The sequence below is a fragment of the Acipenser ruthenus genome, chromosome 12 (assembly GCF_902713425.1).
Source record: "Acipenser ruthenus chromosome 12, fAciRut3.2 maternal haplotype, whole genome shotgun sequence".
Lineage (NCBI taxonomy): Eukaryota > Metazoa > Chordata > Actinopteri > Acipenseriformes > Acipenseridae > Acipenser > Acipenser ruthenus.
The window spans coordinates 602492-617050 of NC_081200.1; the positions used below are offsets into that span (position 1 = coordinate 602492).

The 14559-nt window shown below is 44.9% G+C and overlaps 1 protein-coding gene across 4 annotated transcripts in view; it reads right to left on the reverse strand.

The window, feature by feature from the left end:
• LOC117417169 (chloride channel protein 2-like) overlaps positions 1 to 14559 on the reverse strand; it is a 123111-nt gene that overhangs the window by 45529 nt on the left and 63023 nt on the right. For all 4 annotated transcript variants that reach the window (XM_059034242.1, XM_059034241.1, XM_059034244.1 and 1 more), the window contains 8 exons: positions 14362 to 14490; positions 12623 to 12756; positions 10618 to 10695; positions 9060 to 9138; positions 8826 to 8951; positions 6869 to 6953; positions 3183 to 3284; positions 2925 to 3009 (listed from right to left, as the gene is read on the reverse strand). In XM_059034242.1, the coding sequence (XP_058890225.1) occupies positions 2925 to 3009; positions 3183 to 3284; positions 6869 to 6953; positions 8826 to 8951; positions 9060 to 9138; positions 10618 to 10695; positions 12623 to 12756; positions 14362 to 14490 (818 nt within the window). The remainder of the gene's footprint in view (positions 1 to 2924; positions 3010 to 3182; positions 3285 to 6868; positions 6954 to 8825; positions 8952 to 9059; positions 9139 to 10617; positions 10696 to 12622; positions 12757 to 14361; positions 14491 to 14559) is intronic.

Below are 14559 nucleotides of genomic sequence, written 5' to 3' on the forward strand. Positions count from 1 at the left end.
ACCTACAAAGACAGCTGTTAGATGACTGTGAATGAGAGCTGCACAGTCTGCTCAGGATGCTGCTGTGAACACAATCACGAGTCTCAATCTCATCTTTCCATTTAGGGTTCAGATGGTTTCCTTGGATATCAGATTGCAACAGGTTGTTATGATGCTTTATATTGGGGGAAGAACAGGAACAGCTGTATTTGACTAATGAGCGCCTTGATTAGAGCGAATGGGGGACACATTGCAGATAGGACAGTCAAATCTCCTAATGAAGCTCTGTGAGGAACACAAGCCTTGCAAGCAGTGACTCAGGCTCAGATTTGCCACGGAACAAAGCCACGCAGGGAAAAGGAAAACCTTTGCTCTGTGAAACTTGTCATTAGCTGAAAATGTTCAAGATGAATTAAGAGTAGTCTGTTAATGAAACAAGTTGTTTGTGTTGTTGAGGTTTGATTCTTCCTAGCAAGTCCAGCATGCACAAAGGTAGGTGATCAGCAACTTAACACAATGCCTACAGGATTCATCGTGTCTCATGTCCTGACGAGATTAGAGCTGTGTTCCTTAGACCAGTAATTGGGCTGGCAGCCTGGCGCTCTCTGTGTGTCAGACTATCCCACAATCACAATCATTTCTCCAGCCTGGCTCTCTCTGTGTGTCAGACAATCTCACAATCACAATCATTTCTCCAGCCTGGCGCTCTCTGTGTGTCAGACAATCTCACAATCACAATCATTTCTCCAGCCTGGCTCTCTCTGTGTGTTAGACAATCTCACAATCACAATCATTTCTCCAGCCTGGCTCTCTCTGTGTGTCAGACTATCCCACAATCACAATCATTTCTCCAGCCTGGCTCTCTCTGTGTGTCAGACAATCTCACAATCACAATCATTTCTCCAGCCTGGCTTACAGAGGCCCCCTTGGCTCCTATAGAACTGCATGGTATCGATGTGTTTCTCTAATGTGGGCCCATATTTCTGTGTTCCTCGTGGGCCCATATTTTCAGGCAATGCTGTGATATTTCTGGTCAGCGCTGCTGAAATGGACGTTGTCGAGTTAATAGACATTTTTCTATTGATATCTAAGGAAGTCAGCTGGGTTTTAATACAAGTTTCCACACTCTAAATGGCCAATATTAAGTCACGAAGTATAAATTATAATGTTGATAATACATGGTGTGAGAGTCCAGACAGTTAAATCTGCATGCATGTTCGTACGTTATATTGGACAGCCGTTTTGTTTTTTGTACCTCTATAGTACAGAATGCCCCCCAGCTCACCTCCCATACCTTTATGAAGGTACTGTTTGGGAGCAGCTGGTGGCGAATCCTGGCTTCTTTAGCACCATTATAATCTGCATCAATGTATATTACTCCACGCTGGGTGAAGCAGAGAGCCGTGGTACTGCTGTCAACTGCTGGAGATCACAGCTGCTAACAGTGTGCTGAGAACTTTCCATTAGGGTACAAACTGGTGATGATTAAGCCCTTAATTAGCAGCTCATGTTTTAATTGGCTGCAATGCCACAGTGCTATCCATCAAACATTGTAAAATAATACAGACACTCTTTCACAGTCAACAGCACAGTCCCAGACCCTCACGGCGGTCCGTTTCCTGTTTACTGCAGGGCAAGAGAGGTGATGGAGGCAATCGCACACCACAGCACTGCCAGAAAGGTGTTGAGGGGTAATCACACACCACAGCACTGCCAGAGAGGTGTTGAGGGGTAATCACACATCACAGCACTGCCAGCGAGGTGTTGAGGGGTAATCACACACCACAGCACTGCCAGCGAGGTGTTGAGGGGTAATCACACACCACAGCACTGCCAGCGAGGTGGTGAGGGGTAATCACACACACCACAGCACTGCCAGCGAGGTGTTGAGGGGTAATCACATGACTAACCTGGGAGGAAGTGCATGACAAGCAATTAACTGTAATTGACATGAAACCCATTCCCTCCTTGTTTCACATGTGTAGTTAAACATATAGAATTCCAACAGTTTTCTACCCAATAACAGGAATACAGTGGAAAAATGTCATGCTTCCATTTCTATCAAGAGAACCGGTCATCCAACAGTGATGAAACATGGTATGGAGAGAATCAGACCTCCACCTAATTATTCACATTGAAGCTGATATCCTAGGATACGGTTTGCTTGGATCAAACTGTTAGTGAGAGATGGACTGTTTCATGTATCATTAGCACAGCGTGCATCTCAAACCTCGGGGAAGCTCTCTCCAAGCTCCCTGCAGCACTACAAGGCTGAGCGGCGAATAAAGATATTACAACGACTATGTGCCTCACTAAATCGAGCCTTCACAACGACAAGGAGATAGGATGCAAACAAACCCACTATTGAGCCTTCACAACGACAAGGAGATAGGATGCAAAGCGAGGCAAGCTGACGAGATTCGCTCGCTCGTCGGTTGTTGTAGGGCAGAATGCTGACCAATTTTCTTTTTCTTTTTTTTTTTTAAAACACAGAAAAAAAAAACTCTCCTTCCTTTTTTTTCCAGTTTAATTACATACAATTACTGACATACTTATCTGAAGAACGGTGGGACAGACAGGGTTTAATTACACAGACAAGTGTGTGATCTGACTGAGCAGACTGGTGAGAATACTGGGGGTTGGTTTCCGGTTCCTAAATAACGGGGTGCGAGTCGCTAATTATTGGAAACTGGAGGGATAATAAATTCACAAAGCCAAAAAAAGATCATGTAATTATATCATCAACCTAAGGTAAAACTTTCACTATGTCCTACTTAAAAGTTACAGTCCCTCCCCAATCCTCTCTCACACCTTTCATTAGCCTCAGTGCCATGGCTTTTCAAAACAGATGATCACTTTGTGTAAAATTCTCAGTTCATGTTAACACTTTCATTCCTTTATATACTCCTACTCTGATCGCTGTGGAAAGTGGTTGGGTACAGTACCTGTCCTGCCATGAACTGTCCGAACCCTGGGGGGAAGGTGAGAGTGGTGATGAGGAGGGTTACCAGAGCAGGGAACAGCAGGCGCCTAAGAGACAGGAAAATCAGCATCACTAAAAACAACAGCAACAAATAACAAAGTGCAATGTGTGCCAAGAATGTGTGATGCAATTCTGCTAATGTAATGGCATGGCTCATCCAAGGGCACTTGCAAAGAAAGAAAAGAACACTAGTATAGAACACAATGGCGACTGGACTTACTTCTTCATTAAGAACTTGTTGATGGTTTTCTGTTTCCTCATGAACTGAACGATCTTCCTGTTCAGATAAACGAAGAGGGCTCCTCCAAACCCACTGGCAATCCTGCAAATAGAGGGGTCACAGGTCAGAGGGCATCGGGGGCTGATAATAGAGGTACAGTTGGCTGTGATTATGATCTGAACGATCTTCCTGTTCAGATAAACAAAGAGAGCTCCTCCGAACCCACTGGCAATCCTGCAATAGATGGGTCACAGGTCAGAGGGCATCGGGGGCTGATAATAGAGGTACAGTTGGCTGTGATTATGATCTGAACGATCTTCCTGTTCAGATAAACGAAGAGAGCTCCTCCGAACCCCCTGGCAATCCTGCAATAGAGGGGTCACAGGTCAGAGGCATCGGGGGCTGATAATGGAGGCGCAGTTGGCTGTGATTATGATCTGAACGATCTTCCTGTTCAGATAAATGAAGAGAGCTCCTCCGAACCCCCTGGCAATCCTGCAATAGAGGGGTCACAGGTCAGAGGCATCGGGGGCTGATAATGGAGGCGCAGTTGGCTGTGATTATGGCAGTCCACTGTGTATATAATTAGCCTTGAGTGGGAGACAGAGTTAAAATTGGAAGACTATAACAATGACAAGGAGTTCTCAAACATACAGCATGCAAAACGCTCACGCTGTACAAACCCTTTGTACTCAAGAGTTTAACACTGATGAGAAAACAATCCACCCACGGCGCTCAAGCTCTCCTAGGCAGCCGTGCATCTCAGCACATAATAAAGGAGGGTTTTAGGATCATGTACATGATTAGGGGCCGGGGCAATGCTGCATGATGGATGCTGATACAACACAGGGCTTCATAATGAGAAAGGAGTGAAGCCGGCTCGCCCCTGAAACAGCATTACATCCAAGAGCCTCTTGATGAGAACAGGAGTGCATAATACAAGCCCTCAGAAACAGCTTTGGAAAAGACAGACGGAGAATGAGAGCCGATTGAAATGAGAAGTGGAGTGACAATGTTGTGTGGGAGTCGACAGCAGAGCAGTGCAAGGTGCATCGCATAAGAACCTGCACCCTTCGAGTCGACACACGTTTAGTCAGCTCTTTAGTTAGCTCCCAAGTTAATGACACAAAACTTGAGCATGCTTAAGAGACCTGGGGTAAAGCGTTTCACCCATTCTTTAATGAACTCCGATTTATTTTAAAGAGAAACATTCACGTACACATCACATGAGAAACAAAACACCCTGAGAGGGATGAAGAGAATTTGGGTTATTTATTTTACTTGGTTGTTTGGTTCTAGTTTTGTCAAACTAACACATAATAGGAGTTAAATAAAGACTGGAAAAAAAAACAACTTCTAAACTATGACCTCTTGAGTCGTGTGGTTCTAGTCAGTTGCAGACTGGAGTAATTGTTTCGATTGAGATTGTGGTTGCCAGGTAACAGCCAGGGAGATTCTGACACTAAGGATGGAATGCCTCCTCATATCATGATGAATGCAGTGACTCCTATGATGGTGCAGTGTGACCCCCTGCCAGGTCTCTGAACGACAGTGTGAAAGTGTAGCCTGTAGCACTTCAGTCTGTTTTTTTCTATCAGCTAATGGAAAATGAGTGTAAAGCTAAGAGAGGATGTAGCTAACAAACTAATTCCATAAATCTTACCTGTGATGCACTTGCATTCACTGTATTGGTCTCAAACGTGAAATTTGGAAAGCAGTAAATGTTGCAGCAAAATAAATAAATAAATAAATAAATATATGGTTGCATGCTAGGTTGAAAGAAAGCTCTGTTTGCAATGGGAATACATGTTTGCTATACTGTAGTTTCAAAACTGCACATTTGAGACCTACTGCAGATAGGGAATGGGAGGAAGTGCATGACAGGTAACAGTGATAGGATTCCCACGTGCAGTCCCAATGCAGGCCAGTGGGAGGTGCTGCTGTAGTTTACAAGGTGGTGCAGCCTAATGGTAGGGGAATGCCAGGCTATAGATCATAATGAAGAGATCAGGATGAAAAACAAAGAGTTCTGGCAGAAGGGCAATCAGCAGGATTATACCTTGGCAAAACAATTCAGTGTGACCTTGATAAACGAAACAGGCCTGTTGTGAAAGCTGCTCACGCACCTCCTCAGGTGTATCTTTCCAGTTTTGAAACAGACCCTTCTGATCCTCAAATCCACTCCGCCAAGAGCTAGCCTGCAAACATTTCTTGGTTCTGAGATGCCATGCAGCAGTAAACAGCTCAAATTACAAAGAGCGAGTGAGTTTAAAGAGATGTACGTTTGAATTAACTAAGCAAGGAAATCAGTGAGCCAGAGATACTGGAGAGGGAAAAAAAAAAAAGAGTTTGCTCATAAAGACCTTCTCTGCTTCATCCCAGCAGACTTGGGGCAGTCAGTTTGAAATGCGAAACTCTCGCTGAAGCGTCTACTTTGAAAACGAAGACGGCAGCCCCTTCTCAACAGAACATGCATCTTTAATTCAGACCTCGGCAGCCAGCATCTTCTGTGCTAGGACTTCTGAGCTTGCTGTCAGTGCTTGCTTGCTGTTTTATATTCTGTGAGCAATACATGTAACTCTAGGGACACTCAGCAACCAGCCAGGTTTGACTTTGCCTGGTGTTTGTGCAAACTTCAGCAACAGTACAAAAATAAATACAAAGCAAGCCTTTTATTCAGATGAAAGCTTAGTAAATCTGTCCCACTACCTCAATGACATGACTTTTTTTTTTAATCAAAGAAGCTGCTCTGTACGCTTTATAGGTCAGTGCTGGTCTGGAGTACCTGTCCTTGTTTTCATGAGTGGAAATAAAGCACAAGACTGGCAGTGATACTCACAACTGAGGAGAAATGTGAAAATAGCAAGCATACGTTATACTGCATTGAAATAAACACCACAATGAAACTGACCACGAGAGAATCCGTTTACTTTTTAACAGCCCCATACCAAACAAAAACCTACAAATACATTCCAAAAATACTATTCTCAGCTAAGTGTGTTCTGCTCTTCAGAATTAGATTATTCAAATTTAAAGGAAGAGAAGAAAAAACAAAATTAAAAATCAATTGACAGCTTGCCAGCCAGAGCATCAAAAAACTTGAGAATGCCTTCCTGCCTTGTGCGGATCAAATGAAGTAATGCATCCATTTAGCACTGAAGCAGGTGCCAAGGCAATCAGGCTGAATGCACAGAGGACGCTGGCAACCTTTTTCACATCACCATAACTGACAGGTCCTTTATTGCAGCTTTCACTACATTACATTTTAAAAACCACGACACACTTTCAACAAAGCAGCAAAACAAACCATGCATTTAAAGAGATTAGGAAAGATGCTTTCTAAGGATTGAGGCAGCGAGAGACCGTAGCCAGGACACAGCTATACAGGATAGATATGCAAACATCTGTGCATTTCAAAACTGACCTTTTCCAGCTTTCTAACTGCATAAGATTACAGAAGCAAAACAAGACGTGGAGACAGGCTCTCACTGGAAAGCATCTTACTGGGGTTCGATCAGATGGGAAGCAACCACTAATTGTCAGGACTGCACGGCACGGCGCATTGCCAAATATCCTCCCCTTGGACACTTACTCCAACCCCTTTCAGTCTGTCCAGAACCGAGAAGCAACATCATGAAACTGCACAGCCTCCTGCACCAAGTTCTGCATCCCAGTCAGATACCTACCCAATGACAGCGAAGGCAGGCAGCTCCTGGAGATCAAAGGGGAAGTCCAGGCGGAACCGAGTCTTAAACAGTGCAGTGATGGTCTCTGCAAGGGGAAGATAATCACAAGCACACCTCAGTGCGAAGATTCGCAGTCCCAACTCCCCCTGATTACAATGGATATGAGTCAGTGCTACAGACCTAACTCCCCCTGATTACAATGGATATGAGTCAGTGCTACAGTCCCAACTCTCCCTGATTACAATGGATATGAGTCAGTGCTACAGTCCCAACTCTCCCTGATTACAATGGATATGAGTCAGTGCTACAGTCCCAACTCTCCCTGATTACAATGGATATGAGTCAGTGCTACAGACCTAACTCCCCCTGATTACAATGGATATGAGTCAGTGCTGGACCTCGACACAGTCCAAGCTCCCAGACTCAGGATTAGCAACCCACCTGGGTGAAGACACACAGGAACTGACAGTGGAAGTAGAATAGCATACGGAAATATCATACAAACATAAAACATAGGGACCAGGTAGAAGAGAGCAGGTGGAAGCAAAGGACTGGATCCACACACCTCATACGGCTCCAATTCTGTGCTGCCATTGCCATGTGACCAGTCAGCCGAGGAGTGTATGTGTGTGTATATACAGTATATATATATATATATATATATATATATATATATATATATATATATATATATATATATATATATATATATAGATATATATATATATATATATATATATATTCTCTTGGTCAGATTGTATGTTTGAAATCAGGGTTATGAAAGTTCATGTACAGAGGGTGGGGACGACAATAACAAGCCAGTGAAGGTTGCGTACGTGGCACAGTGAACATACAAGACTGAAGTGATAATGAGGTGGTAGTGATGGGAACATAGCAACTGTATTCTAAGCAAATCAATGCTCAACACAAACAGAAATGGAACCAATTAGGCTTGTACACATAAGGGCCTCACCCTGGAGTTGGAGCTGTAGCATATAAACACATTGAACCTCGAGACATTCACTGGGCTATTGGGGAGATTCATGAGGACACAGTTTAGCGTTCCTGCTCACTTTTACTATTTAACAATCAAAATAAAAAATAATAATAAAACCCCAAACACACACACAAAAGAAGTTTGAACAAAACACTGCACACACAAAAAAACCTCTTCAAAATAAACTAAACAGAACCCAAGCATAGCTATCATGGGACCTTTCTCACTCCTTCTCAGCTCCACACTCTCCTACACAAACTCACACCAAACATGGATCCTTTGTTCCTTTTCTAGGGTGCGACCAGCAGGTCACTGACAATCAATCATTCAGTTACCACCTGGCCACATTCCACACTTCAATCAAACAATCAAACCGTTAAACAATGCCTTTAGCATGTGGCTGTGCATAAGCAGCCACGCAATACACGTGTCTTAAGTGTGCGGGGTCTCTGCCCTGTCACACACCCTCCCTCTACTCTGCCACACTGTTTAGGTCAGTATTAGCAATAAGCCATGGAGGCTAATGTTTCATAAATGAACGTTTTAATGAATACCTTTTATTGCCTTTACTTATTGTTGTCAAGCAGTATTAATACCATGGGTTAATTCAAAGTAAAGTGAATATAATTTCTTCCACATCCTTACTAGATTGCTTGTGTCTGTGACCCGGTCGGATAAGACAGGTAACTAGACAGATGAAAGGCAGACGTACTGCATGAGGTCAGTGTTACTCAGTGAAGCCAGCTAACTACATAGACAGACAGGCAAACGGACACAGACACACACCTTGACAAACTGCAAGCAAGGCTCATTGTTCCCTATATCCAGAGCTCCAGATGACATAATAAAGACAGAGATCGATGGGGAGATGATGTATTGGGAAGCGGCAGACTGGCACCCTCGCTGGGCTCACACGTCAGTCGGTGCAGCTAGAAGCAGCATGGCTGAGACAGCCCTTACCCTCGTCTTTGTTCCAGACAGCCAGCACTCGGAAGATGAAGGCACTGAAGGTGGCTGCGAAGAAGCCTCGCCAGTAGTTTCTGACAGCGAAGAACGTGGAGGTTACTTCAATGCTGAAGAGGACGCCTGTGGGGGAGACAGGAACAGGGATCACACAGGAGCCCTGTGCCGTTTAACATTCAGAGAGAACAGGAATGCATTTCTCAATGGGGAGTGGAGTGGGGAGGGACTCACCGCCGATGGGTGCAGCGAAGCAGCAGCCGACCCCCACAGCGCAGGCCGCTGCCAGCATCTCGATGTTTCGAGACTCGTTCTGAAAAACACGACTGAGCTCGTCAGCAAACACAGCCTGCCTGTCCATCCGCCTGCCTGCCTAGCAATACACATATATATTAATTCAATACCTAAATCATTGCATAGATGAATGGTATGCAGAATCTATTTGATTTACAACATGACTAGACAGACAGACAGACAGACAGACAGCCAGCAGACAGACATCTTTATTTAGACAGGGGGTGGAAATCGTGCAGCTCGTGTTTTTTTCTTTTGTTTTTCTATATAATGATATGCATGTGATGGGCATGCAAGCGACCTCAGCTCTTTCCAGATCTCAGATGGGATGTGTGTATCTAGACAGGCGGCTCTCCCTCTAGGGCTGGACAGTGAGAGCAGCCTGACTGCAGATCAGTGAGGTGTTAATCCCAGTGCCTCTGCTGTGTCTCACTTCTTCCCTGGTGTGATATCTGCAGGTCACCAGTCACTTAAACTGCAGAACAATCTCATAGTGCGATATACAACAGAGAGCAGGGCCGGGGGCTTCAACAGAGAGCAGGGCCGGGGGCTTCAACAGAGAGCAGGGCCAGGGGCTTCAACAGAGAGCAGGGCCGGGGGCTTCAACAGAGAGCAGGGCCGGGGGCTTCAACAGAGAGCAGGGCCGGGGGCTTCAACAGAGAGCAGGGCCAGGGGCTTCAACAGAGAGCAGGGCCAGGGGCTTCAACAGAGAGCAGGGACGGTGCCTTAATAGAGAGCACAGTACTGCCTCTAAACAATCACTAAAGGAAAATAAGAACACAAATAATCTTTGGCGCTGGATTGACTGGAGTAAGTGTGTGCTGTGCCTACCTTGTTCCCTTCAAAGCTCTCCTCCCGTGACAGCAAGTGAGCCAGAAAGAAAAACCTTTTTAACCCTTTAAGTCCTGAATGTGTTTAACACTGTCGTCAACTTTACAGAAAGACCAGCCTTGGATAACTAATGAAATAGCTTCAGTGTCTTTAACTGAAAATAAATAAGTAACTAAAATAAACATAAATTTTAGATCTACATATTACTGGTCTGCAGTTGTGAGTGGAGTTACCTTCCCTAGCTCTGTATACAAGTCTGCAGTGTTCAGTGTTAAAGCATCCTGGATGTACTACAGAATTCTTTTCACTATGGGGAGTGATTCTGTCATAAAGGATGCTGGAGTGAGTGAGAGAGAGTCCCTTCTTATTGAAGAGGGCACTCCCCACATTGGCACTGCAATCCCACACCCCCGGGGGCCTCTCGCACCCCGATTAATACTGCACGCCGCACTCAGCACGCAGCAGATGCTCTGTCTCTTGACGTGGTCTTAAAACATAAAAGCACTGACAAAGTTAACATTCAAATTACATATAAAAAAGAACTGCATTGAAAGGCCTCTATTCTGCACTTGGAGGTGTGGGACTGCAATATATTGTGCAGGTGTTTCTGCTGCCACTCCTCCCGCTGTTTGCAGCACTAGAGGGGCTGGCTTCTTAGTTCTCTTACCTCATAAATTCCACCAAACAGTGACATGAACTTGCTGAGCAGTGCCGCACACAGGCTGGCTATGTGCACGAACGGACCCTGTGTGAGAGAGAGTACAAATGGGAACGTTATGGAAATTAGCACCCTAACTCCAACCCTAACTCAATAAATATTTGAGTTCACCTTTTGTGAAACTAGCTTTTCTGCATCACAAAGGGGACCATAGTAATTGTTTGTGGAATATACCTCTTGAGACTTGAGAGATTAGCAATTCAATTTTCAACAGGGACTCAAACCCCTCCAAGAATCAGCATCATTTATGTATTTAAAATTTCCAGCAAGAATAAGCAGTCGTGTCGGAGCCCAGAGAAAAGAGAAAGACCCCGTGGGACCCCAGTCAACACAGGACAATCCAACACAGGACAATCCAACACAGGACAATCCAACACATTAACCCATATGGAAAGAGCAGATACTTGCAACAGAAGTAGTATTTAACAATATGATTCTGAAAATATCCCTTGCCAAAACTAAAGAGACAACACGTTAACTGTAATACAGTACATACTTTGAAATCTGGTATGTATTGTAACGGCATGTAAAATTTCCTATCAAATGACCCAAGAGCAAAATGAAATTAAAAAACTGGCGTGTATCAGGGTAACGGATATCCGAGTGCACTGAAAATGTTTTGTTTTCTCCTTTGTTAATAAAAGGTGTACAGCAGAAACCCCAATTAGACGGAGCCCCTCCAAGCCCATGCAGAGACACAAAGGCATCTTCCTGACCCACTTCCCAAAGTACAGGTTCTGTCCCAGCTTCCTAGCACCACCCCAACACCTTTCCTTTAGTGTACAGTTACCCACAGCAAGTCGTGTTTGAACAAGTAACACAGCCCTGCATGTCTAGTTCTTTACGGAAACACAGCCCTGCATGTCTAGTTCTTTACGGAAACGTGAGCCTTTATTTCTAGTGGAGCTAGTTATTTATTTATACTCTTGAGGCCTGGGGCACAAGGAGCTTGTTTAGAGCACGCTGTATAAAGAGGGAAGCAATGGACACTATCAAATGACACCAGCATTGCTATACCAGGGTGGAGGGCAGAGTCTCAATGCAATGTGGAAAAAATTAAACACTGGAGTGAACCCTGTGAAGTGGACAAGGAAGTCTATCAGAATGGGGCACCTGATCTTTAATTGTACAAATATATGGTCCAAACGTTTAGGAAATCTGTTGGAGAACTGCAGAACGCTACAGTATTGCAGAGCTTGAGAGGGGCTGGGTGTGATGCATGAGTCTCAATCCTTCATTATAGGTCTCTAGTGAGTGTCTCCACACTGCCCTCTGCTGGTAGGATACCAGGTCACCTCCTTCTGCCTTTCCTGCGCGTGGGGGCACGAGTGTTGCCTCACAAGGGATACACAATGCCACGGGCACTTTGTTTTGTCATAAAGTCGTTTATTTTGTAGTTTAGACACTGCGTTGCTGTTCTGTAGTGACACTCAACACTGGCCGTGGTTTCACAGAGTGCCTGCTATTGATTAATAATACAGCATGCACATGACACACAGGGATTTCAATGCAAAACAGTATTTCCATCAAAATAAGGGGGGAATAAAAAGACCACTCCGAGCTTATCCGGTTTTATTTAGTTTATGTTTCTGTTCTAGTAAACCTTTTTCCTTTTTTTGCCTTCAATAAAAGAGTAGACAGAACTCCCGATATGAGTTTAATAGCCTGGTGTAAAGCCCTCCCCTGGTAAACAGCAATCCATTCTCCCAGCAGTATCTCAGTTACAGGGCCAGGCTCGGGAACGGAAGTGTGTTCCGCTTGGCTGTGTTCTTCTGGATAGAGCCAGGGACGGGGTTGCCTGGATACAGACTCTGCAAGGCTGCGATTGGTCGAAAGTTTAGCAGTGGTAAAAGCACTATCTGCTAGAGATCTGAGTGGTGGACACGCTGGCTATTGGATGCATCACAACACTGCACACCCACATGGTTCGCCAAGCTCCGGTCTCTGGTCTCACCTCTTTCCCAAGGGGCATACCGCTCCCCAGGGCGCAGGTCAGGCCGATCACCTTGGCCACGAAGGTTTTGAAAGTGAGGTATTCTTTGAGGACCACCCCGCGCAAGATTGTCTTCATCTCGGGAATCCCAGAGCCTGCAGGGAGAGCACACTTCAGTACACTTCAGATCCGAAATACTGGATCTGAACACACCACCAGCAGTAACAGATACTAAACCTCCTGTAGAAAATAACCAGGAGCGTCCCGGGTCCACTTACTGTACTGAACTCAACCATACTGGTGGCTTCCGATTGCTGTTACCTAATGCAAATTTGTATACTGTATTCTGTACACTAGTGCCACCGTTTACAACATTACAGCTCATTTAGAAACTAAACCACGGGAAGAAATGTATTCAGATGTTATCTATCTGTACTCATCATGTAAAAAAAAATTATTTGCATAATACTTAAATAATATTTTTGCCCAAATCTGAATTTTGGACAAGAAAAACGAGTCGCTATGTATTTGGATCACTGATTCTTGATATCCAGCTGTGATCTTCAAAGGAGATGTTTAGATATTAGGTATTGTACGATTATGCTAAGCACTCTACTGTATGCTGACAGACATGCAGAAAGATAAACTCTGATCCAAGGCTAAGATAACCTCTCTCTCCCGTCTCCCAGACCCTGAATCACTTTGCCAATGCTTGTAGATTTATCAGCATTGCCGAGGCGTGCAATCAGTCTGTAAATGACAGTGATAGTAGCTGTCACCAGCCCAGCGTATTGACAAAGCAATATTCCCAGGAGGGGCTTGTCTATTCCAATCCATTGCACAATTTAATGACAGTTTTAGTTCTCTGGAAAAAATACAATAAAATTGGAGGAAAGGCCAGGCCTGCAGTGAAGCAAGAACAGACAGACTGTACACGGCCAGTCTGTAAAACAAAAAAACAATCTATTCTCAACAACAGGATCCATCTTAAGTGAAGCAGTAAAAACTGTGCAATGTCGAGGGCGCTGCTGAATGACGAGGCCGCTCCAGGGAATGAATTGCATACCGAGATATACTCCAGCGTCTGACGGGATCTGTCCCATATGACGCATTGCAAATACAGTTTTATAAAATAATTCTGGCAGCTCATTCTACAAATTCTGTGCAACCAAAGGCTTTAGCAGGGCAAACTTTGGAGAGACTGTTTTTTAATTCAATAACACAACATCAACAATGCACAGGTTTGATCCAAATAAATATTGAGCTCTGGCCCCCTGCAGCTAAGAACATGTTCCCAAGGCCTGGTCTGCATCACCATGCCAGTGGTGCTACAAGCCACAGAGCTCTATAGGGGCATGGCATTCCCATCAGAGCTCTATAGGGACATGGCCTTCCCATCAGAGCTCTATAGGGACATGGCATTGCCAGAGAGCTCTATAGGGACATGGCATTGCCAGAGAGCTCTATAGGGACATGGCATTGCCAGAGAGCTCTATAGGGACATGGCATTCCCATCAGAGCTCTATAGGGACATGGCATTGCCAGAGAGCTCTATAGGGACATGGCATTGCCAGAGAGCTCTATAGGGACATGGCATTCCCATCAGAGCTCTATAGGGACATGGCATTGCCAGAGAGCTCTATAGGGACATGGCATTGCCAGAGAGCTCTATAGGGACATGGCATTGCCGCAGAGGGGGAGCTGTGCATTGTGTTTGATTGACTCTGATGCTGAGAAGCAGCAGCAGCTTGCGTATTTACCGACTGCCTGGGGTGCGAGAATCTGCGTGAATCCCGCGGAGAAGGTGATGAGGACCACGGGAAAGGTGACCCAGGCCAGGTACTGCAGGAAGACGTTGCTGTCCAGCCCACCGTACATCCATTCTTGTGCTGTAAGAGAAGAGAGGAACAGCACAGTGAACTTACTGCAGATGGCATGACTGAGGGGTCAAAGTGAAA